This window comes from Drosophila willistoni, assembly GCF_018902025.1.
Source record: "Drosophila willistoni isolate 14030-0811.24 chromosome 2R unlocalized genomic scaffold, UCI_dwil_1.1 Seg167, whole genome shotgun sequence".
NCBI classification, from domain to species: Eukaryota; Metazoa; Arthropoda; class Insecta; order Diptera; family Drosophilidae; genus Drosophila; species Drosophila willistoni.
The window spans coordinates 17,376,048-17,402,216 of record NW_025814050.1 but is presented as its reverse complement, the minus strand read 5'-3'; the positions used below and the strand labels follow the sequence as shown (position 1 = coordinate 17,402,216).

The 26,169-nt window shown below is 33.9% G+C and overlaps 2 protein-coding genes across 2 annotated transcripts; both read right to left on the bottom strand.

The window, feature by feature from the left end:
- Positions 1–12,360: 12,360 nt before the first annotated feature.
- On the bottom strand, positions 12,361–13,337 carry LOC26530128 (ficolin-2). The gene is made up of 3 exons (XM_015178506.3): positions 13,206–13,337; positions 12,585–13,154; positions 12,361–12,526 (listed from the first exon to the last, which is right to left on the bottom strand). Exons 1-3 carry the CDS (start codon positions 13,331–13,333, stop codon positions 12,394–12,396), a joined length of 831 nt encoding a protein of 276 aa, XP_015033992.2. The 5' UTR covers positions 13,334–13,337; the 3' UTR covers positions 12,361–12,393.
- A 704-nt stretch (positions 13,338–14,041) lies between these two features.
- LOC6642025 (ficolin-1) lies at positions 14,042–15,148 on the bottom strand. The gene is made up of 3 exons (XM_023175720.2): positions 15,021–15,148; positions 14,389–14,961; positions 14,042–14,319 (listed from the first exon to the last, which is right to left on the bottom strand). The coding sequence occupies exons 1-3, from the start codon at positions 15,146–15,148 to the stop codon at positions 14,184–14,186; spliced, it is 837 nt and encodes a 278-aa protein (XP_023031488.1). The 3' UTR covers positions 14,042–14,183.
- Between the last annotated feature and the right edge of the window lie 11,021 nt (positions 15,149–26,169).

Below are 26,169 nucleotides of genomic sequence, written 5' to 3'. Positions count from 1 at the left end.
TAAATAAACACAGAGACAAACATATATATACACACATAGATATTCAAGCACTGAGGGAAAGACACTTCCGTCTGATGTTTGCCATATCCGTTTCCGGTGCGACGCGTGCGCTTTGATTTGAGGAGGCTTTTAAAAAAGTACAACAACATTCAAGCCCCGCCAAAATGGGCAATCAAAGACAAAATAAACTGTAAAAAAAAACCAAAGAAGATTTCAGTTTACGTCCTCCTTTCCTGTAGGCTGTAGAAATGTCAACCCCTAGTCCAATCCAACTTCATTTGGTTTAAGTGAGATCAAAGAGCAGCCAAGCATTAGGCAATGACATTTTTTTTTTTCTTTTTTTAGCATAAATTGATGATTTCGTCTAGGCCAAGTTAAAAATAAAAATAAACGACAGAAAATCATCATGTCTATGCGCTAGTCTGGGCTATTTTAAGGCTGCCTTTAAGGTTGCCTGGCTAGAAACGAGAGTCGGGCTTTTTTTTTGTGGTCCACACACCGCATCAACTTCAAACCTTGACTTGACTTGACTTCAGTCGGCTTGACTTGTATGTGTTGCGGTTTGACTTATGGTTTTGACTGGGCCTTGACATCGTCAAGTCGTTCCCCTCTTGCCCTGTAACCATCCACCTATGTATGTATACTATTTTGCACCTGTTCTCTATGTGAGTTTTTGTGTAAGAGAGAGACCGACCAACCAAACGACACATAGAACAAATGTTTTTGACACATTTTACACATGCGGTTAGCTAAGCATTTCACAGAGTGCCAGGGCAGGGGGCGGAATGGGTTGCATTCTGCCAGGATGTGTCTTCTAAGCAGCTGCAAATGAAAATTCATTTCCTCAACTTACATCTTGCTGAAGCGTTAACAATTGTGTTGAGTGTTTCGGAAATCCGGTAAAAAACCAAAACACAAAAGGCAAATGATAATTATTTCAATATTAATATGTACAATACACAAGTTTGTAGGCAGAGATAGTTTTCACAGCTTGATTAGCATTTCTTAGTAAGTTTGTGTAATTAAGAGTAAAGTTTATTGGCATAAACCACTTAGTTGATTATAGCAACCATTTATTGAGTATCGTTCAATTTGCTCTATGTTCGATCAATTAAATTTAACTCTCTTTCAAATTCATAATCAAATTCAACTGCGTTTCTAGGAGGAGTCGAACTTATTACTTAATTATGTTTTATTTATTGAAAGTTAAGTTTTTTGAAGGAGAAACCTTGGGGATAAACCTGTAATAATTACTTTTAAAAATTTGATTTAATTGTCTTTTTCCATATTCCATACTTTATTACATTAAATATTAAAAATGGATTAATTAATTGATTTAATTCGGATTAATTACTTTAAAACGTATTGACATAAAAAAATGTCAAAAGAGTTAAGTTTTTATTTTACCTAAATGCTTGATTTGGGATTTGTTTGTGTTGGGGCATGTAAATGGAGACCTTTTTGGATGTTGGCAATGATGTTGCTGCCGCCATTGTTGTTGGTGTTGATTTTAGCTAAAAGTCGCTGTTTCCGGCTAAAAGAAACTGTCAAATTTGGAGTGATGCCATATGCCACATTTAAGCGGGCTCTTTAAAACTTTTGTTAGCACTATTCTTTAGAAACAAAAATATTGTCGAGTATAATCCATAGAAAATAGCGTTTGCCAACACTAAATTTAGCTTTAGCCGATTTATCAACTTTTCAATACTGATATCTCGAGTAGCTTAAGTAAATATTTACCAAAACGCACTTAATCAATTAGTTTTCTCTGGCTAAAATTGAGCTTTCCCGTTTGAGTCGAGGTTGATGAATCGTCGTCTCTATTCTAATGTAAGTTACATACTTGTCTACAAAATTACACAATTTACTTATATGTATTTCTTAATGTTACTTTTCTAGGTTGCTTCATTCAACTTTTTCGTAAGTTTAACAATTCTTTTGGCCATGTCACAAGCAATTCTCAGAGATAGCCCCGTCAACTTTTTACAATCTTCAACCATTGTCCATACATAAGAGGGCCAACTTATCATTCGGTTTTCCATCTCAATTGTGGGTGGACATTTGTTTAGCTTTTTCAGTGGCAAATTGCAGTTGAATGTTCTCGGGAAACTAGTAGAGGATGTCCATGACCAGACATGGAAGACGAGTACGAGACGAGTACGAAGGCTTCTTCATGTCACATTGCCAGTTGCATGCCAGAGTCTGGCTTGATATCTGTGATTTAATGGCGTGGAAAATTAGAAAACGTTTGCTCTTTGCCATCTACGGTTTTTGGGCTGGCAAATGTTGACTCAACTGGCACCAATTCTAAGACAATTGCACTAACGTTCCAAATTGAAAAGCTGCCAAAAAGCACAAAAAAAAACCCTCACAAACGACGCACAGTTCGTTGTCTCAGGTGCTAGAAAAGTGCATTCATCTAATGAGTTCATCAATTAAAACAGGTTGGCTAAAAGAAGCTGTTGGCTTTGTGTGCATTTTTAATGAAGTTGCCACATGCACACCCACATTCTTGCCGCATCTTTAGTGGTTCAAAAATTTGCCGAAAGGCTCAAGTTTATCCCCAACCAAAAAAAAAAACGAGGAAGAATCCAGCTGAGCTCTTTCACTAATAAATGTGTCTGCCTTCAAGTCTACAAAGTGGTTTTAATTAGTTGTGTTAGCTTACTGCAAACTAAAAGAAAGTAACAAAGAGAGGCGGTTATACATACAGCAGAAAGTCTTTATGTCTTAAATTTTCGCCTTTTTTTCATGGCGGTATAACAAGTTGGGTGTTAATTTTATTGAAACTTTTGTCGGGTGTTTTCTTAATTTTTTTTTGGTATTCATGGCGCTGTGTGTAAGAAAATGTTTTACAAATTAAATGAGCTTAACTTTTCTCGGTTTTCACGTCCCCTTTTCAGTCAAGCCTATAGCAGGTATCTACCCAAAAATAACGCCAAAGTTCGGGCTATTAATCTCACATAAACTTCACGCGAACTTAGCCAAGGTAAATATGCGATATGGTTAATTTATCAAAACTTTACACATTGACTACATGATTTTAAATTATTTGGCAATGATTTTTCTTGTGCCAAATAATCATAATTTATCACCTTTTTATATGTAATATAATTAATCAAGAAATTATTTTTATACCAATATTCGAAATACTTTGGTTTTTTTTTAATAGGCATTTTAATTTTTAGCTTTTCTTCTGTAGTTCCAATTCAACTTTTTCAGTTGCTTTTAAAACACACGAATTTAAAATTAAAAAAAGGGCGACAAACTATCCGACGTTAAAGATTTATAGCTACTAACAAAAAGCTACTGTAGCTAATAAAAAATACAAACAATTTATTTTATAATTTTCTACAAATTTTTAGGCAGTTTTTGCCGAACAAGCATTTGAGCGTCCTTAATATATAAAAAGGTTAAACACTTACGAAAATTGACAGATATTTAGTTGCTATCATCTTGTCCATTAACACAACATCTTTGAATAAACCTTCTATATAAAAATAGAATACAAGCATCTAACACTCATCTCTTTCTAAGGTTCATCTTTGAATCAACATTCTGTGTGGACTAGGCTAGGATTTAAGTTGTGGTGGCTAGAGCCCAAATTTGGTCGTGTTACGTCTTATTTACTTAATTTCTTTTAAGATGATACAAGATCCGACATTTATATACCTATATAAAAAGTGTTTTACCTCTAGTACAGTGGAAATGGACAAGTTGGTGTAATTATCACTTACATTAGACTAATTAGTTTGTGAGAGAAAGCAATTGGTTTTAGGAACCACGATAGATGATAGAAATAGAGTATCTTTTATTACCAACTTATTAGCCATTATCATGACCATTAATGCAACCACTGACAACAAATTTATAAACTAAAAAACCAAGTTGAAATTATTTAGTTGACTCCGCGTTTTAGATTAGTAAACAGTAAGAAATGTGGCGCTGCGTTCGATTTCTGACCAAAATTGTAGCACTTAATGTTTTTGAATATCGATCCAAAGAACAATTGTTTGTGACATCGAATTTTTGGATATGGTTAATGAAATGTTTTCTTTTAATTATTGGGACTCCGTATGTTTTTTGGTATACTCTCATTTTAAAAATAACTTTTCTTCAATCGTTTACTTTTAATAAAGCCTTTATATTACGATTATTGTGTGGTCAAGTTATATTTTTTCGTGACATTTGTGTGATCGCTTGTAGTTGGTGTTTGGCTTACAGACCCACAGATATTTGTCAGTTAATGAATCAATTGATTAAACTCAAAAAAATACACCATGATCTTATTGGTCAAAAAGTAACTATTAGTCGAATGCGGTTAGTTAATCATTGTTTGCGTGAATTTATAATATTTCTCATGTTTGTTACCGTGGCCTCGGTTGGACTTGAATTGTTATTCGCAATTCCATTTTATGGTCGTTTGATGATTGCCATATATCTTTGTGATGTCGCCATGATTTGGCATTATCATTTGATAGAAGGTCTAGACAACCTTCTGGAAAATGTATCAAGTAGGAAGGAACTCAATTGGCCACTCTGTCTGGAGTATTTTACAGAACTATTGCAACTACGTGGGAATATGGAAAAACTTGGTTGGGTAACTCATACCCCCCGATTAATCCTTGAAGTCAGTTTAGTAGCATATTTTTGCTCGTACTTCATTGAGAACTGCAAAGATGGCAGTTGCGTTGGTTTATTGTTTGGTGGTCTTTTATTTTGCTGGCTCTGCTCAAATATGCTGCGTACTGTATCAATGGCCCAGAAAATCTCTAAAATGGAAAGCAGAATATTAGATCGGCTTTATGTTCTTGAACTACGACGATTATCGCAACGTTTGACTGCTAAAGAAGAATTATTGGTAAATAATTTAATAACATATTGATCACTATTTAATAAGATACTGATATCATTTTCAGTTGGATCAAATTCAACTCAAAGTATGGCTGTTGCAGGAAAGTCCAGTGACAATTTTCAATTATATCTACGTACAAGAATTTTTATTGGTTGAAATTTTTGATTTCATTGCTGTAAATGGAGTATTTTTAAGCACATTATTGAGAACTTACTAAATTGAAAACAAGATTGTAATGAAATAAAGTTTAAGAAATTTGCTGCTTTGAGTTGCAGTCTTCTCTGGAACAAAAAGAGAAAATGGACACTTCATTAGAGATTATTCAATTCATTTTGGACTTGATTTTTAGATAATACGTTTTTTTAATTAGAGCTACTTACATTGTTACTGGTATTAGTTGTTGCAGCCATTGAACGCCTGAAGGTTTGGAAATAGCAAAGGAAAAAATGGGTTACGAGATTGACACAACTTCATGGCAGCTAATTTTCCTATATAGAACTTAAAATTACACTTTCTCATAGGGAATTTTCTATTGTCTTTAAACAAGTGTCAAGGAACTTCATTGTTTAACCATGAAAAATCCAAGCCATTCCATTCGTTTATTTAGTCGCAAAAGTTTAAATTTATTACCCCAACACATATCAAGGAAAAACTGACCTGATCTTTGTAGTTTTTGTTCTGTATCAAATGCAAAAAGGGAAACCAAATACAAAGAGATAATTTTCTCAGTAAGAAGCATAAAAGGGAAACAAGTTTCTTTATAAACTTTTTTTCACCTCCGTTTTGGGGTCCAAGCAGCAGCAGCAGCAACTAAACGTGACAGTCAACGGTGAAACTTGGCAGAAAGAACTTTGAACACGTTTCAGTTGCCAGGACACGCCTCCAAAGTATCGCGCGCACACACACACACACACTCATACACATGGAAGCATTCATTAGATGGCAGTCTATGGGAAGACAAGGTGAACAAATGCAATTAATTGTCAACGCATCGGCGAAACATTTTATGGCTTTGATTGCAGGCGGCAGAAATAGAATTAATTGAAAAACTTTACTTTTCTTTTACTTATCGTTCTTTTTTTTTTTTATTTTTTTGTCGAGAGAAAAATGCTTTACAATGTATTTGTAATTACCGTTAGTTGGAAATACCAACGGCAGTTGCATCATCAATAAAAATGGCGACAATGTCAGCCTAAGCAAGTGACAGAGCAAAGCTCTCCAAGTAAGGATGTAAGGGGCCATAAGGGATATGAGGGCATGCGAGAAGACACCTGAGAAACTTTGCCCACGTTTCTTGGGCAAAGTGCAATTCAGCGTCAAGTTGAACTTTTGTATTTTGTTGCATGCAACATGCTTACAATCTTTGATGGCAAAAGGGTATGAAGTGATTTGTTGTCCATTTTGTTACCACTTTAAAAGAGAAGTTTCTTTTATTTTTTTAACAATTCTCAAACTTTTAGTTTTTAAACACATTTACTAAACATTTTTTTGGGTTTCGAAAATTTTTGAAGTCTCCAAATCCTTTATAAAGTATTTCATGTAATGACAAAGTATTGAAATATATAAACCTATCAAAAAAGAAATATTACCATTAAAAACATCTTCAAACAATTTGTCACAGAGTTTTATTCATCATCTCAGGGAAATAGGGGTTATTAGGGTTTTCAGCTTCAGCTTTTTACAATGTTCCAATGTTCAACTTCTTTTAGGTGAATAAATTTTTTCATAAAATTTCTATACTATCTTCCTAGGTTAAGTTTGAAATGCCTAGGAGATCAATTTTTCGAGTCTGATATTGTTCTAAAAGTCCTTCTAAAGTCTAAAATGATTGCAAAAAAAACATTCTCTTAAGGACAATTGCTATCTGTTATTAATTATAACTTATAATAACTAAACTAAAACAAATATAGGTAGCTGAAAGTAAATATTATAAATTTATTTTCTATACTGTTCCACAATCTTGATGTTATTTTCTGCTAAGACTGTTACCTATCCACAAAACAAAAATGAATTAATGAAAATATTTTACCATCGTAATTTCAGTAGCAATTAATATCATTATTTGTATCTTTTTGTAAATTGATATTTGTCTTTTTTTTTACATTTTCTCATGTTGTATGAAACAAGGGTCTACAACCTTCGTTCGAGAATAACTTTAACTTTAGCGACTTGCTTGGTAATTGGTATTCCAATGGTTGTTGTTGCTGTTGTAATTGTTGTAGTTAAAAGTTAGACGACGTCTGCAGGTGTAAGCTGGGAATATTATTTACAAGTGGAACCGAATGGTTCCCTCCCCCCACTTGGTGGCGTCGTCATCGGCCCACACTGGTTTTTATTCGCCCACAAGGCACCTATAATTTAGCGCTGTTTATTTGTAAAATGTCTGAAACGACAACGACAAGGACGAAGTAGCGCGAGGAACGACAACGCGTTGGCATCAAGTTGCTTGGTTGGTGCTCTTCATGGAGAGAGAGCGACCATGTCAACAGCGACAACTTCATTGTCGGTTTGCCTGATCCTACTGCACGGGGAAAAGGTTGACTAGTCGTTTCCTTATTTTCTGCCTGTGCTGACTGTTGGTGACATTAAGTGCAGTTTGGTTTTTGGTCGATTCACAGAAAAACGTTTTGCAATTTATTAACTGACATTTGAAGTGCGTTCGCTCGATGATTTCCCCTCGATACCTGCTTCACGCGGTGACATCCTATCTCTGTGTGGATATAGGTGTTTCCGGGTTAAGGTAATATGTATGTATGCACGACACTCATTTAAGTACGGGCGGAGGGTCCCATGCATATTTGATTAAGTTGACAAGGCGCCGCAAGGTAGGCAATGGATATTTTGCAGATATGCCAGCAAAACTTTGCAGACACAACCGATTTTTTGGGGTTAAGGGCAAACTACAGCAGCAGCAGAACCAACAACAACAACAACAACAACAAAAGCAACAATAAAACTTGAATTGAGTTTTTTGCCAGACAAAATGGCCGGAAGCGGAAACTTGTTTTGATATGTTAAACTTACATAAAAGGGCAAATGACCTTTTAAAGTTGTATTGCTGCCAACGCAGGACTTAAACGATTAGCAAATGGTCTAAAAGGAATATTCACTATATTTAGTTTAGTCCTTGTGAACCTACACATATGTTAACTGGGTGGAGTCCAAGTCCTTTAATTGTTTATTTATGAGTTGATGGCTCTCCATCTAGACTTGTGTGTGTTAAACCCATAGCTTATAAATTCATGCTAACACAATGTTAGAGTTGGCAAGTTAAAGGTGCCCCCTAACTACTTTAAATAGTATTTGTGGCAAATAATCGGAATTGATATGAATTCTTGTTCCATCTAATGTGTATATGCAAGGTGTGATTGATTGACAGAAATATTTATTGCAGTGCATTAGGATTATTAAAAACGAACAAGGGATTTCTTGATTGACTGATTGATGGATACGCGTGGTGTACGCTAAACAAGATACCTAACAGGATGAAAAACACTTCATATGAGATATGTTTATATATAGTCTTACAGAAGGTTTTTTAACGGTTTATGGTACAACACAAAGTGATGTAACAAAATCGTAAGAAAAAAAGTAAGGAACGCCATATACAAAAGGATTTTTTTTTCTAGTTTTCATCAGTTGTGAATACACAAAACAATGGGTTGATACTTATTGCACTTGAATATTATTTTAATAAACTCAAGGCAATATATTAAAAACAAAGTTCTGTACAATAAACATCTAAATACATAAGCTCGCTTTTGGTTTAAGTAGCAGGTCAAGTGGGTGACTTCTTTTCAGACGTCTAATTTGTCTGCTGTTGTCTAGCAGATTGATGACCAGTGCATTATCATGAGTTTCTAGCCTGGAGACGTACCGGTAGGTAACATTTGCTTTGTTATTTCTCTGATAAGTTTTCCTAAACTTCTTCTTATCCAATTTCAATTACCTAAACATAATTTCTTTTTAAAGATTATTAGAAAATTACCTGAATATAAAATTACTATTACAATTACTACTTGTCAAAGTCTATATCTACATATATTAAGAACAATAACATTTAGAGACTTTTTTTAAATTTCAAGTTAGCCTCTACATATAAAAAAGTACAATACTTAAAGTACAATTATATTAAGATTGTATAACTCTTTTTATTTGTTTTTTGTTGTGTTAATTATTCATAGTTTACATCCAAAAGAGTAGAAAATTCAAGGAAATTGAATGAAAGTGTAAATTTTGTTAGCTAATGGGCAAGTTTTAGGTGTAATTTGTAATTATTGCAGGATAATGGAATACATAAATAAATAATATCTAAATAAATGGATTTGATTGATTTTAATGCCAGATGTGGTATAGATTAATCATTTTGATATTTATAGTAAAGAAAAAACAACGTAAACATGTTGGTAAAATTGAATCTAATGAACATTTTTCCATGCGTCTGTAATTGGTATTTTTATTCTCTTCAAAGAAACATTTTCTTTTTAGGAATAAAACAAGTATTATATAGCTTTTAATGCATAGTTGCAGCCGGTAGTAAATCGCTGTAAGAGGCATCTTGTTATCCAAAGCAGTTTATTGCAGTAGTTTATGACAGTTTTTTGTTTGTGAGGTTTGCTGCCTGCTTAAGCAGGACTTGAGAGGCCGACAAGTACTTACAGAACCTCTGCGAATTGTAATGACTATGCGAACATAATTATGCATCATCGTTGTCTAATTTAGAACTTGAGGACTAAACTCTCTTGATTTTTTTGATTTATCAATTAAAATGAAGCTAAACAAAGTCTTTAAGCTTATCATCAAAATCATTGTTCAGCAATTGAACTTTATTAAATGTGAATAAAATATTGTTTATTAATTTTTTGTGGTTCTTCTGTGTTAAGGGAGAACTTGTTTTAGTTGATGAGTTAAGTATTAGTTTTGTTTCAGCTTTTTAGTATGCCATGTCCATAATTTCCGGCATTATCTCTATCCTCCACTGACCGCAACTAATCATTATATTTTTTTGTGTATAAAAACTTCCCTTGGCACGTATTTTTCCCCTCTCACAACTATGTGTACTTTCTCACATAACAAACATTTGCGAGCAATCTCAGGTGTCATATTCCTTTGGTAATGATGGGAATCTCTGGTTTCATTTGCTCTCATTTGATATGCATGACACACGACAAACAAGCCATAAGTGGGGGGAATGGGGGGAAAATGAATGAAGAAAAGCAACAACAACAGCAAACAGACAAATGCCATTTAACACTTTAATGTGCCACATACAGAGAAAATTTACACCCACCCACCCGCACACACAGACAGACGATGGAAATACATATGTGAAAACTTCAATTAAAATGCCAGCATAACAATACACAATGGTACAATAGTTACTCCATTCTACTCCTGCCATCATGTTGAACATTTTCATTTGCAATTTAATGCAAAATAGCCGTAAAGCCACAAAAAGGCCAAAAGAGTCAAAAAAAAAAAAACAAAAAACAAAGAGTTGAAATAAGCCAAAGTCAGGGTTAAAATGCCTTCGTTTTATGCTTCCTCCTTCCAAATGTCGCTCATCCAATGTCATAAAACGCAATGGAGCTCTCTTAACTGCCAACCGACCAACAACAACAACAACAACCACCAGGAAACAAACAACAACAAACAAAATAAAATGGCTGACCTGAGTGACGATGATGCCGACAATTGTGTGCTTACTTTTGCCCCAGAAATAGAGAGTAGGACACTCACAACAGGTTTTTGCATTTTTCGTTATCGTTTTGTTCTTTTTTTTTTTTTGTTTTAACTGCGGGATGTTCTGGAAAATATTTATGCTACGGCAGTTTAATTAAATTATTAAAATACCCACTCAAGTTTTTAAAAGTTGTTCGATGGCATTCTCATACCAAAATTCAAGTACTACCAAGTCTGTAAGGTTCTTGATAGCGCTAGTCTTCAAGTCAAGAAGTCTTAATTTAAGGTGTTGTTGACCTCTAAAAGAAATGTTCTTATTTTTACCAAATTTCTAAAAAAAAAAATCAATTTATGTGAGTGAAATTAAAAAATAGTTCATACCGTGATCTTAGGTTACGCCAGAACTAAATTTAGAGATTCACAAAATTATATAACATTTTTTAAAAAACTAAAAAATATAGGTACACTCCAGAAAATAAAATTCGCTGATGCTCTAAATTTCCAAACTTAACCATGGAAAAAAATGGAAAATTGTTATGATCTAAACCCAGAGATTTAAGATATTTACCTATACCAGTAGAATTTTAACCCCTTAATTTCAATTTTGATTAAGATATTCTTAAAAAATAAATTCACTTTCAGCAAGAGTCAGGCAAATAAGACGAAACCAATTGCGAGAATGTCATCTCCTTTTGTGGTTTCGTTTTCCTTCCACGAATAAAAGTGTATCGGGAGGAAAAGAACGAAAATATGCTATAAAAATTTACAGTTAAGTGATTTTGTAGCAATTTGCAGTTTGTTGGCATTATAAGAACAGGTGAGCTAGGCAAACACGACCAGTGGCGGGGAAGGTAGATAAAGGGAATGGTGTAACAACACAGCTCGTAAATCTTTTTGCAAATGTTTGCCAGGTCGCGGTCCGACCAAGAGGGGGTCCATCACCCATTTACCAAGGACCTCCCACCCCCCCTGGGCACATGCCCAATGCTCAGAGTGGTAGCCTGCTGCCAGGTACAAGGCAACATCGAGGCACCTGAGCCTGAATGTTGAAACGTTACGCAGCTCCTGTCAGTAAATTCAATTTATTTAAAAGCTTGTCAACAATAAGTCAAATGAAATACTTTTACTCAGTTGTAAATATGGCGCCCAAGCGCCATGTAATAAAGCTGATTTATTTGAGATACAGTTGAGATTTCTATGGACAATCTAATTGCCTGGTCGAGTCAGTTTTGTTCTTTAAATAAAATCTATAACAAAACGAATAGAATTAAAATAAAACTACATAAAACGCTCGAGTAGAAACATTTTGTGGTTATTTGTGGCAATAAATTTGAATTTAAATTGAAAGAAAATTTCGAAATTTGTTCTTTTTGTGCGTTTGAAGATATCTCTTATATATAGTGAATAAATCCTGAACTGTGTGTTTGGGGGCAAGGGTTGGTGGTCAGAGATAAGGCCATATTAAATGGACAGCAATTGGCCTGCAGGACATGTTGCCCAGAACTAAACGACAGAACTAAAGTGCAACAACCAAGTGCCAGATGGGTGAGAAAATCGTCTACGCCAATGGAGAACGATAACAAATTGTGGGGGAATATGTCCGAAAGGGAAGAGGGGGGACTTGGCAAACAATATTAAGTGTGTCTGTTTTTTAACATTTGAAGCGCAAACAAAACAATGCAATAAATATATGTGTGTGAATAGGGAAAAGGGAGAGAGATAGATATAAAACAGGAAAAAGATAGGAAAACTGGCCCCCAATTATCAATGACACGAGGGTAGTTCAGTTACTTCTCAATAGCGATAAAAAAATAAACGTTAAGAAGAATAAACAAAATTCGTATATTTGCAATTCGTTAAATTAAATTACAAGAATATTTGGGGCGCACCATCATTTTTACATTTTGATAGGAATATTCTCCCATCCAAAGACGCCAATAAATTCCTATAGTACTAAAGCCAACTCTCATATAGACTCCGAACAGATTGCTGAAAATATGAACATTTTAAAATTCTTTGCATTGACAATTCTAATTTGTTATTATACCTATCGGAACAGTCGGTGTACCACCATGCACCGACACGAATTATTGCACAGTTTTGAGAATACGAAGCGTTATCATTATCGTAAGTTGAAAAAGGAGCACCCTTCTGTCTTGTTAATGAGTCTCCGGCATCTCCAGTAAAGGTGCCCAATTTGCTCAGCTTATACGATTCATTTTCACTTTCAATGTAAAATTCGTCGTAGCGAGCAAATCGAGTGTTTCCTTCAAAGTCCTCCAAATGAACGTATAACTCATAGGTTTGTGATTTCGTGATGGCATGCAGTTTGTCGAGACCTATGAAAAAATCTCCCGAAAAATCTCCAAATCCTCGTTTGTATTCCGTCCAATTTCTAAAGAAACTCAGCTCTACATTTGATCGACTTGCGATCACTGTATATCCTGCTCCTGCTATTTGAGCATCACATAGGACTGGGAACGGATCGAGGCCAGGAACATTAATTTCAAAAATGCCTTCTACACCAAATGCCTGTGGACAAGAGGTTAAGGTCTGCGATGCATTGCCGATATAGTCAGTGGCCTCTCCAATGACTGTCAAAATGTTATTTGGCAAACTAATGAGATATTAGTGTAAGTCAGTTCTCATTAATTTTTCGAAGTCTCACCTTGTCACATTGGGAACACCATGCTCCAAAACACTGTCTGACGAAATATCAGTTAGCAATACTTCCTCCCCACTGCACTTTATAACTGTTAGGCATGTCACTGCCAAATAAACTAACACAACATTCATTGTCGCTGTGATCATACTAGTAACACATGTCTTACAAATCCGCTTTTATACCATCTGACTAGCTAAATTTGTTTCTTACATCGTAAAGTCAAGATTAAGTTCAAGTTCTCAATAGTTGATAATATATTGATATTGATAAGTTGATAAGATAGTTTTTAATTGAAATATACGATTGGCTATAAAGAAGCTTTGGTATATAAGATCAAGTACATAAGTCTACGAATTGTCTTTGGAATACCACACTGTAAATACGCCAGGTATGATATATTCAAACCTTTTCCCAGTTGGATATTTTATTAAAACAAGGTGACAGCTATGCCAATTCACATCCAATGTTGTTAGGGAACAGTTGCCAGCAATGCAAAGTCCAAAATATAATCAGCTTGTTCGTTGCAGATTATTAAAAAGTAGAGAGCGAAGTGAAGTGACAGAAAGATGAGGAGAGAAAAGGTGAGGATAACATCATATAACTCCGAAAGGAACCATCGAAAGCGATTGCCCTAAAATTTCATATTTGTCAGTTTAATGTAGGTGATAATGACTATGCCAATTTTAATAAAGGTTGTATGACTATATTTTATAACTGTCATATAATAGGCCATTCTTTCGCGTTAGAAATATTCCGTAATAGATTTGGTCCATATTCGGAAATGATTCTAAATAAATTATTGTCCCAAATGAAGCAAATCTTTAAAAAAACGCAGTTTCTTAACAACCTCTTGGTGAAACACAAATGTAAATATACATCAGGATCTTTAATGTTATCATTGTAACATTTTAAAATACAAATAAAATTTACTTATTACAATTCAAATAAGCTGGAAATCGAGTTAAACTGATTATTGTTGGTCTACGAACACAAACATTTGGGTCGCATCATCATTTTCATGGTTTTGTATGAGTACCTCGATCCACGCCAACCGTACCATACTATTCCACTTGCAAGTGATGCACTTTCCTTGAAGTAATAGGATCCAAAGAGATTGCTGAAAACGTATGAAAATGAAATCAAAAATGTGTCCAACAATATTTATTATTTCCATGTTTGTAGTTACCTATCGGTGCAGTCTTCATACCACCAGGCACCAATCCGTTTTAATGCACAATTATCATCTTTCCATGTATCATTGTCGTTATCATATGTGGAAAACTTGTTATCCTTGTGGTAACTCAACGAGTCTCCCGCGTCTCCGGTATATGTTCCTAATTTGCTCATCTTATACGATTCATTTTCATTTTCAATATAAAATTCGTCGTATCGGGCGAATCGAGTGTTTCCTTCAAAGTCCTCCAAATGAACATATAACTCATAGTTCTGTGATTTCGTGATAGCATGCAGTTTGTCGAGACCTATGAAGAAATCTCCCGAAAAATCTCCAAATCCTCGTTTGTATTCCGTCCAATTTCTAAAGAAATTGAGCTCTACATTTGATCGACTAGCGATTACTGTATATCCTGCTCCTGCTATTTGAGCATCACATAGAACTGGGAACGGATCGAGGTCAGGAACAGTAATTTCAAAAATGCCTTCTACACCAAATGCCTGTGGACAAGAGGTTAAGGTCAGCGATGCAATGCCAAGATAGTAAGTATCATCTTCAATGATCACTAAATTGTTATCTGCCAAACTAATAAAGATACATTTTTAGTACAAGCGGTTTTGGGACTTTTGTTATTCCTAGTTTACTTTGTTTGATTTGAATCAGTATCCTCGAACACATTGTTTGAAAAATCCAAAGTTTGGGATATATTTTCCCCACTGCACTTTGTAATTATTAGGCATAAGAATGGCAACAAGAATGAAATGACTTTCATTGTAAGCAAAAATTGACTGATAACTTCTTTCCTACAAATTCGTTTTATATACCTCGAACTTTAGTCTTTATGGCTTATCATTTGTAATCAGTACACTTAAGGCTAAGACTTTTAATTGTTGATTAGTCGGTTAGTGGATTACATGGTACCAGGGACCGTATTCATTATAATCATATAAAAAAACTTAGATGATAATAATTACATTACGATTTTTGAAAATTTTCTATAATTTTAAGTAATTTAATAAAAATTATCCATAAAAATGCTTTGAAACAATTGGAATTGATCGAGTTAAAATCATCGCATACATCCCAAAATATATGCGCTGAAATCAAGTCTATATTGAGTGATTTCAGTTTTAATTTTTTGTATCCTAATTATTGTTTCGTGTGATCTCGCTTTGTTTATGTGCATTTTTGTAAAGTCACGTTTTTAGCAATTCTAATCTCAAACTTGTTGTGTTTTATGAAGTAAAAGTATGGTGGATTGTTATAAAAAATGGCGCAGTGTTATTTGTCAATATATAGTTCTTTTTGCACAATTTTGTGTAAATCCATTCAAGGAACATAGATTTAAATCATGCTAAAATACGAGAGTTTTGGTTTGTATTTTTCAAATTAAGACAAAATTTCAGACTTTTTGCACTATACTAAAGTGTTTTAGTTAAAGTTAACTAATTTTAAATCGTCTATTATCCATTTAATGCATCGTAATAATAATGAAAAATCAAACTGACTTATCGAACGATTCAAAAAAAAAAATTGCAATTTAAATATTATATATTAATAAATATAATATATTTCTAAGAATTACAAGAAATAAATGATCAAATTGCAAAAAGAAAAAACAAAATTAAAGTCGTTGTTTATGCCAAAATTTTCGACACTTGGTGTGTGCATAAATTTATGCCTAGAAGTAGGCAATGCTTTCCGTCAAGTTTTCATTATTTGTACCCCATTTTTCCTGTGCCCTAAGAGGTTTTTTTTTAAGCTCACAATATATAAATTCGGCTTTTATTAAAAAGTTGTTTTGTTTGACTTTACTATGATTTAAAGAATAAATTTACATCTATGAGCAAGTTATTGATATAAATTACCACTCAGTAATTTTCCATTGATCTCAACTTTGTCATTATCGAAATAAACTGTATATTGCCTAACAACTATTCGTGCGAGCCTCGCTGACTTATTTACCCAAATAAGCAGTTCATATGTATATAGACTATATAGAATATGTGTTTTATATATGTGCACATAGTTTGATTGTCCTCTAAAAGAATATGTATCTGTGTAAATAAGTAAATATGAAAAAATGGAAAGAAAAAAAAAAAAAGAAAAATAGGAAAAAATGCCGGAAGTGAAGTTTAAACAATGTTATTGACTGAACAAAACGCTTCTACTGAGTGGATGGGCTTGCTGCCTTTTAGTCTTCTCTGGTGCGATTGTTGACTGGGGCTCATAAATCTATACAAGTGCTGTTGACTGACTGCAGCAGCAGGAAAAGCATTCATTGTACTCGTAACTGTAGCAGTAGGACCAGTAGGAGCATTCTGTTGTTCCTTAAATTATTGATTATTTTGTTTGTTTACTCTTCTATTTTTGATTTTTTGGTCACGCTCTGAAGCTTTGCCACTAGATTGAACTCACTTATATTTGCAAGGAGTTTACCAATTGAATTCCGTAAAAGTTGAATAAAAATTCATAAAAAGGCAAAGAAAACTTTCACCATTTAAAAATACATTTAAATAATATCTTCTTTTCGATATCTGCTATTTATGTTGTTTTTTCTATTTGCCATATTGTTTATGATATTGTACAAGTTTTAAATGATCTTGTGTATAGCTTAAAGACCATTTAAAATACTTACCTAATTATTATCCATGTCCAATGTGCAAGGGTATCTAACTTAATAATTGATTTTCACTTTTACACTTTTTATTATTTGTTTTTTTTTTTTGGTTAAATATAACCTATAATTTTTGCAATTATTTAAAGTACATATGAAGTGCATTTATCTAATGGCCAGAGATACAGTTAGTAAGGGAAAGCAAGGTGAGAAAAGATATTTTAGTTCTCTCAAACATTTATATTTATGTAACCATATGTAAAATCCAGGGCAGGATTTTGACTATGTTGTAGTTTTCAAAAACTTTGTCACACATTTTTAAATCCATTTGTTGTCCAAAATACAGGGCCTTAGTACTTTAAGCAAGTATTTTTCTTAACATCTTAAAATCCATTTACTAAGTAGCTTTTCCTTTTATTTTGTAACTTTATTTTAAATTCATTAATCGATTCAGAAAAATGGGATTTAAGTCTAATAAAATCTTATGTCAGATACACAAATCTTTCTTTTTAACACATTTTAGCCATATAAATTTTACAATGGAATTCCAATTAGTGGGCCGCTTAAGAAGTTTAATTAAATCGATCAATGTAATTTATCAGAATCGTTCAAAAAGCCTTAAAAATATGATACTTCACTTATACACATTTCAATCCGCTCCTGTTACGCTCCCTTGACAGCTAGAATGGAAAAAAATGTGAAATAAAAACAATTCCATATACAGTTTTTCGTGCTGTCATAACAAACAAATTCCCAGCATGTGTGCTGTGGTGGCCAGTTTCCAAGAATTTAATTATACTTTTGATTTTAATGAAAATACAAGCGAAGCCACCCACATTCCCTCCCACTCTCTTTTTCTCTCCAACTCTGTCGTGTTTTATGGCATTTCTCTGGAGGACTTCTTTGCCCTCGTCTTGTGACTTTTGCCTTGTCTTGCCTCACTTGAGGTCCTTTTTTCTGCAACTTTTTTTTTGTTTTCTTCTATATTTTTTTTTCAGGATGAGGGACACAGAGATTTAAGTTCATTTTAGTGCATGTCAACGCAGTGTCCTCAGTGTAAAATTGCAGTTTAATTACAGCCCTTTTAATTTTTTTTTTTTGTTGCCTTAACTTGGCTTTTGAATGTCATTGTCAGAGTGACCAAAACGAGAAGAAGTAAGTGAGAAGAGAAAGAGCTCTTAATAAAATTAGTCTGTTTGAAAGTCCATTTCATATTGATGCGTATCGAAAAGCAATTTGCAAGTCAAAGTTAAAGGACAATGAGCTGAACAATGTTTTTTTTAAGGTTTTCGAAAAAGTTTAAGTAGTATAGTTTTTATCAGTAAAGTAATTTTTGTGGGAAACATCGGATCGGACAAGATAAATCGGATTAGATAAATCGATTTTTATACTATATAGAAAGCATTGATATTCGTATTGTTTTGACTTCTATAAAAATAAAATTTTACCTACTTTTAAGGACTTTTATCTATTTTGGGAGTTAATTAAAGTTTCTAAGAGCTTAATATTTTGTTGTCAACTTATGAGATTCATAAGTATTGAAAAGACGTATCCATCTACGGCTTATATTAAGAAACGTGAAATATGTATTGTAATAATCATTTTTAATCATAATATATTTATTACAGACATTTTTTTTTAATTCTCTCAGTTGTAGAAATAGTTTTTAAACAAATTTTGCTATTAAATAATTCAAAGCAAAGTTTTTTTTTGTAGTGGTCCGATATAGACGCATAAAATATGAGAACGGATTTGTTGCTGAAGAATAACCTTATAGATTTTTGATAATATCAATAAACTGAAAGTTTCAAGTAAGTATAAGGTATAAAGCCATAAACAACAAAGGTAAAAAGGCTTTAAAAAAACCATCCATGGGTATTTAATGTAAATTTATCCATCACAATTTTGATTAATGCCTTCACCTGAATTTCAATTTTGGTAATTTGGCCTTTATCCGTTTTGCCCTCGACGAGGTCTAATATACAATTACATGGAAATTAATTAACGATGCCAGCACCCATTCAGCTGGCTGCTAGCCGAACTCGAATTTCATTTTGCCATCTTTGAGCGGCTTAAAATCAGTCTTCTCTCTCTCCCTATCTCAACTTTCTCTTACTGAGACTTGTGTTGCCCTTGGCTGCTTTGTGCTAATTGGATTTGAGCCTAAAATGGGTTAATGATGGCATGGCGGGTCTTTCATTGCTTCGATTGTCTGCTGCTTAAAATCGTATTAATTAACACTCATTTGTAGTGGAAAATGCTTTACCAATCACAACAGCCAGTTCGTGGCTCAATGCTCCGATTTAGTTAGTAGTTCTTTATTGGGGATTCCCTAACGCCCCATGCCTCCACCTCCTTTTGCCGAGAATGTATTTGCAGGAAGCGTAATCATTTGGCAAAATTTGTGTGTCTGTGCCGAGTCTTGTGGCCATTTCAGGCAAAAGGTAGAGATGGAGATGACAGTAGCTGATGGAGTTTGGTTTGTACGCTTAAATTTGCTTTTAATTAGAGCTCAAAAGTGGAGATGGAAATGGTGTTTGGCGTTGGAGTTGAAGCAGCAGTTGGCGCACAGCTGTCTCAGAGACTTGTGAACAATGCGTCAAAGTGTTGTATGCAAATAAGCAGAGAATGCCAGAAGGAGTATGAGCATCTGCATCTGTGTCCGCATCAGTAGCAGCTTCAGCAGGAAGGCTTTCTCCACCAAGCTCCCCTATTCCCACTCCACTCCACTCTGGTCTTTGTTGTCCGTCCAGTCATCTTGGGCGCGGGAAGGCAACGGACATGTTTGATTACAAGTGCATGTTGTGCATGCATCATCATCATCGTCATCATGGTAAGTGAAGCCTTTTGGTTATGCCTGCCAGGACATGAGCTGCATATTAAATGCAGGACATTAAGGCTGGCAAAGGGCAACGATGTAAGTTCTCTTGCACCCAGTCGGATATGCAACTAAAGCGACGTCTCAAAGTGCGGTCAGAATGCAGAAATGTTGAGCGATTTGCATGGCAACCTCATGATGGATAAAATCAAATCCAAATATGATTGCCCATCCGCATGGAATATAACTAAGTAAGTCTATGTATTAGGCAATTCAATAATAAATACACTTAACTATTAACATATATTTTTAAGTGTTGCAACTAACACTTTTGGGTGAGTAACAAAAGGTGATTACACTCCCTTAACATTGTTGTTGTTGCAAGGGATAGCAAATATAATTTTCAAGGTTTAATGTTGTAGTAAATAGTTATTTTTAGCTTAAACTAATTAACTACAACTACAATACATACATATGTGTAACTTTAGCGTATAGATAGAGAAATTGATTTTTTTGTACAATTTTTTAAGGTTTAGCAAATAGTTCGATTGCCCGAAAAAGTATGCAACAGATGGGACACCATTGCAATAATTACTTCAGTTTTTTGCCTCTTTATTCCAATCAAATATTTTGTTTAGGGAAATTAATGTATAATATTTTGTTTTTTTAAGTTATATAGTATCCTCTATCTCTTCTTCTGAAATTACTTACTTCGATTCTTCATAAATTTTGGATATATATCCATCAAAACTTTTCTTATAAATTACAAAAAAAAGAAACACAAAACTTTTTAACACCTTTAGGTGAAAACAAAATGTAGTTGATTGAAATCTTTCATTTCCCAAGCAATTAATATTTAACGTAGTATTTCTCATTCTACCAGATGTTTGTGTTTTCCTTTTGCGGACTCAATCTGACTTTTGTATAATCTTAAACCAAAACCGCGCATAAATCAAAAAGCTGGCAACACATTTTCCTATTTTCACCGCAGCTGGCGTTAAGTGAAAATCTTCTAAAAGGCGACCACGGAAAAAATGTAATGCACATAAATAATAAATACAACGCGAAATTAACTTTCCGGCGACAGTCGTCGCTTCACCAACATGCCCGTCCGGTGGGTGACTTCTAGCTGGAACCAAAATAGAGAGTGTGCCTTCTGTTTTTTTTTCGTTCCTTTTTTTTTGTCAGGACTTCTCTGCCAGTCTACCATTACCTGGACCAACTCCTAACTATTTACGAATGCAAAGCACATTGAAAGTTGAAAGCGTGGCAATGTTGGTTTATTTTTTGGTTACGGTTTTTGCTTTTAAGGTGCCACGACGACAAAAAAAAGAGAACTCGAAATGTTACAGGAAAAAAGTAGGAGAGAAGCTTTGTTTTGGTGAAGTTTAAATACTCTTTAAGTTAGCTAACTATATATTTAAAAACCTTGCTCTTTTAATTTTAAATATAACAGAGTTTAAAAAAATTTAAATAATTTGTATACGCTTAATTCTTAACTAGGCCGAAATATTTACTTATTTACGGTATTTATTTTTCGAATAAAATCCAGTAGTTAGTTAAAATAATTATTGATTTAGGCTGTCGCTAGATTGTATGAACGAATTTAAGAAAGACAGCTATTCATTTTTTTCTAAGTAGCACATATTTAATAGCATATTAAATGTACTATTCGGAAAGGGTATAAAAATTCAAACAGAGCTGAAGGAACTGTCACCAGAAGGCGTTAAGTTGACAGGCGTGGCAAAATCTCAGACTAGGCAGCTATAAAATATCATAAATTTTATTATGTTGCTGCTGCTGTATAATGAATAATGCAAAAGCAAAGTAAGACTTTGGTTTTCCTACTCTGCTCAGTTTTTTTCCCTCCTATTTTCGGCGTTTTCTTACTCTGAAGGTCAATATGACAGAAATTGTTGCCTGCTTTAAGGCGCTAAATGAAAAATTTTCATTCTTCGGTCGTTATGCGTGCATATTTGACAATTTTATTAGATTAAATTTCATATAAATGTGCTGATAATGGCAGCTAGACATTGTCTAGACAAAGCAAACACACGCACAGAAATAGAGAGTCTCTGTGTGTGTGTGTGTGTGTGTGTGGGAGAGAAAGCAAAAGACAGACGTTGACATTTGAGATATGGCGAAGAGTGAAAGGTGAGTGAGTCGAATGGCTGGTGGCAGCAAAAAGGTGCATAACTTCATTGCACGGCTGTCACAAATGCCACAAAATCCGCACACAGCTACAATGCAAAATTAATAGCTGTTGCATTGTAGAATAAGTTCTTATTCCACTACTTCTATTGCACTTCTATGGACAAAGTTTGTCTTATCCATACGAAAAAGAATGTCAGCGAATGTCTTCAAGCACAGCGTCATCATCATTTAGCGCAAAATGTCAAGGGCAAAATGGTAAAGTTTTCTTGCATTTTCTTCTGACTTTTGGTTGAGGTGTGATTTATGTGAAAGAAATCATATTTGAATTTCACTATCCTTTTTCTCGTTTCGAAGTGCTTCTCTTAAGGCCAAAGCCTTTAAGCTGTTGTCCTGCAAAAGAAAAGCATTGCAATAGAAAAAGCGAAAAATTGTTGCAGGAAATTGCTTGTACTGTACATTTTCTTTGACATATTTGAAATACAGGGTGATTCAGATATGAAATCCTACCAAGTTGCAAGTTTACGAATTGCTTCTTTGAAGTTCGAAGAAAACTCTTTAATATAATACTTTTTAATGTATTAGAAGTTAACTAAAAATTATATCAATGGACTCAAAAAACTCAGCGGTGCATAAGAAACTTTTTTTTAACTCTTTAGAAACATTGTCCTTAACAGAAAAGAATGCGAAAGATTTAAAGGTGATTTCTTTACCTATTATATTCAGATTTTAATTAGCCCAAATTTGTAATTTCATTTATTTGGAAGGTTGACGAAGCCAATTTATCTCTATCTCATCGTTGAATATTTCTTTCCTAATGATAGTTGGATATAATATAAGGTTTAATTTAAAACACCCTGTTTAAGTATTTACTAGAAGAAACATTCTAAGCGACATTTGCATTTTATTGTCGAATGCCGGGCATTACAAAACGCCAACTTTTTTCCGCTCTTTGGCTTATTGTGCCTGCAATTTTCCTTTGGGGCTTGGCTCCATCTTCTTTTTTTTCTTATCCATTCTGCCCTTCAATTTCAGGCACTTTCTTCTGTCTGCATAAAATAAGAGTTAATCTTTCGTCCACTGGGAAGTCTGACACATCCACCCACACCCACACACACACCGAAATACACAGAGTTAAGTTGTAACAGATGTCCTTGATTTTTCGTTTAAAGAAATATTATTCGCATACAAGTCATAAGTTTTTTTTTGGGTGCTTTATTTCTTCTCTTTGTTGCATTTCTATTCCTTTTGTGCGACATCAAAGTGCAAGTTCATCAAAATAAATCCGCAACTCCATGACTCTGCAGAGCCAATAAGCCTTATGCCGCGCCACAAAGTATGCAATAGTCAGCAGAGTAACAATCGAATTGTCGATGTAAGGGGACAGATTACCTATGTACGTACATATTTACCTGCTCTTTCGTGCTGGCAAAAAATATCCTTGTGCTTTTAATAATATTTTAATAGAAACAGCAGTCGCACATTTTTCATAGTCTACTTTCCGGACGGGTGGTGGTTGATGTTATTTTTACGTTTGATGTTACCTTCGTAAAACACCCCCACCCTCCCATAGGGGTTGACAAGCCCAGAGGCTAGACCAAGACGAAGACGTTTTGATGGATGGTTGAATGAATGGATAGTACATATGTACATATGCACATATATAAATGTATATACTTGTCTATGTTAAAGTTGCTCTAGGCTGGCTTACGCATCATAAATCATATGTTGTTATGCTCTTACATTAGGTACATTCGACACGTTTATTACGTTTAAAGGTAAAAATAAACCTGCTCGATGTTACATTATAAAATGGTAAAGATCTTAATAAAAATTATTTTTTGATGAAATTAATGTCCAAATAGGCCTTAGTTTTGCTTTAGGTTTTCCTTTAAGTCCGAAATGTCTGATCTAAAACTGAAAATAATATATGTCAATATGTTTCTTTTGACATATTTGTTTTTATCTTATGACACATTCATAATTAAGACAAAAATTTGGTTTAAAGGTTTTGGATATTCAAATTAAACTGGAACTTGGAATATTTGTACTATTTATAGTTCTAAATTCACAAAATCCCTTGATTAAGTAAGATCTTTAGAAGGCATATTTATTTTTTTAAAATTGTTTAATTACTTTATAGTTTGCTTAATGATTTGTATTTACTTCACCAATATGAAAGAGCGCAACATATTACATAGTAACCTTGATAGAGATAGTTTAAAGTACTAACCCATACGTTTTAGTTTTCTAAAGTGTATTAGAACTTCGGGTTGGCTATTATTTCACATCATAATTATTCATGACATGTCATAAGATGGGGACCAGCATAAGTAACATCATCTGGGTGTCGTGTGGCTTATTAAATCTTTGTGGCTCGGATATTTTCAGCTCCACTGAAGTAAAATAATTGGGCCATGTGTTGTCAGGTAGAAGAATGAAGACTCGAAGGGGTGGTACAATAAGGACAAATGGACATACATATATCCTCGCTCAACCACAATAATGGCTAAGGTCAAATGGCAGCTTGTTGTTTTTCAGCTTGTTAGTCGTTTCACCTCTCAATGGGACAGCGATTTATTGATTTTATTTTTTCAATATTTATATCTCTAGGGCATAGGAAACAAGACTTGTACATTTGTTTGTTGACATATTTTTAATTAAAAAGTTTTGCTCATGAAGGTTTGAAAAATGAGACAAATAATGCATAAGCATGTTTTGGCAATTAGCCAGAGGTTTAAAGTAATTTAGTAACATTCAGACCAAGAAAAGGTCAACACCTTGAGGTAAGGTAAGGTAAGGTTAGGTAAGAGACTTTATTTTTTATTTTTGGACCTCGTTAATTCTGTTTTTTCAGTGGTTATAAAAAAGGTACCGAGAAGAAAGAGAATACTCTGAAAAGTTCGCCTATTTCATGCCAAACAATGGGAGACAAAAAAAACTATATGTACGATAGAATTTTGATGGCATTTTACATAGATTTCGAATTAGTTTAGTTTAATTTTTAAGTACGTTATTTTTAACAAAAATTTACCATGTTTTCCTTAAGATAAGATCATTTTAAAGTAAGCATTATATCATCTTTTGGCTTTCAACTCTATTTGGTTGTTAGTCATGTGGGAAAATACAAATAAACTTGTTTATCTTGACTCTATCGTTTGGCAAAACCGTTCATATTGCAGTGCCAAAAGTTTAAATTGCCTCTGAAGCACAAAACCAACAACAAGGACTAGTCGCGCTCGATTAACATTCATTTCAGAATCGTTGTTCATACTCAAAGGAAAAGGACATTACATCCATGCATGCATGTGTGTGGTTTGGTATGTAGAATCACTTGAGTTTACAAAAGTTATTTGCATTTTTAATTAACTAACAAGTGCCTGCAATTAAGGAGTTGGTTGGCCTTGTCTAGAATGACCAGGAAATTTTGCATAACTCCTCAAGAGGGGTTGATAAATCAATTAGGCAGAAATACTTATGTATGGGGACAACTCCACTTGTTTGTTTATTTGTGCATAATTTAAGTTGAGCGGACATGGTTTATATTTTAATTACTTAAACATTAGCGTGTTGTGTATTCCTTCCCTCTCCCATATCTATCTAACTCGTTTGATGCATTAAATTAAGAGCCATTTGTCATTGCTGTAAACTGTCAAAAAGTTATAAAGATATTATCTTGCATGTGTTGCCACCACACACTGACATGTCAAATTATGTCATCAAGGTAACTTGTGACATTTTTGCCTTAAAAGTTATCGTCGTTTGCACACACACACACCCACGACTCGATCTATATGTAACATACTACATACATATACTGTATACTAGGTACTTATAAAATTTTGACAAGTTGACTTCACCAAATACGCGTCGACAGCGCAAATATTTTATCTTCCAGGCGAAACTAACTTGCGATTTGACGAAAATTTTGCGGGCTTTTCAATGGCACCTTTTCTCCATTGTTGGCATTGAGTCAATTTTCCAACGATTTGACATAAATCAAATTGTGCAATTTTTTTTTATTTTTGTGTTCAATATATAAGCATATATTTTTTTATCTTGATTACCTGCTCGTGTGCAACTAATTTGGTAATCAATTACATCACCGACTTTTGAATTTCAATCAGTTGAAAATTGGTGGAAATTCATAAAAGGAAATTATTGGTTTGAGAGAAAAACAACAACACAACCAATCATGTGGTTACAA

What these genes read in the sequence shown, in the direction of transcription:
- LOC26530128 (XM_015178506.3), bottom strand. Translation starts at nt 13,333, where the DNA reads ATGAATGTTGTGTTAGTTTATTTGGCAGTGACATGCCTAACAGTTATA. An exon ending in GGTGTTCCCAATGTGACAAG is followed by an intron (nt 13,155 to 13,205) that starts GTGAGACTTCGA and finishes ATATCTCATTAG; the next exon opens with TTTGCCAAATAACATTTTGA. An exon ending in TACACCGACTGTTCCGATAG is followed by an intron (nt 12,527 to 12,584) that starts GTATAATAACAA and finishes TCATATTTTCAG; the next exon opens with CAATCTGTTCGGAGTCTATA.
- LOC6642025 (XM_023175720.2), bottom strand. Translation starts at nt 15,148, where the DNA reads ATGAAAGTCATTTCATTCTTGTTGCCATTCTTATGCCTAATAATTACA. An exon ending in ACTGATTCAAATCAAACAAA is followed by an intron (nt 14,962 to 15,020) that starts GTAAACTAGGAA and finishes TATCTTTATTAG; the next exon opens with TTTGGCAGATAACAATTTAG. An exon ending in TATGAAGACTGCACCGATAG is followed by an intron (nt 14,320 to 14,388) that starts GTAACTACAAAC and finishes ATACGTTTTCAG; the next exon opens with CAATCTCTTTGGATCCTATT.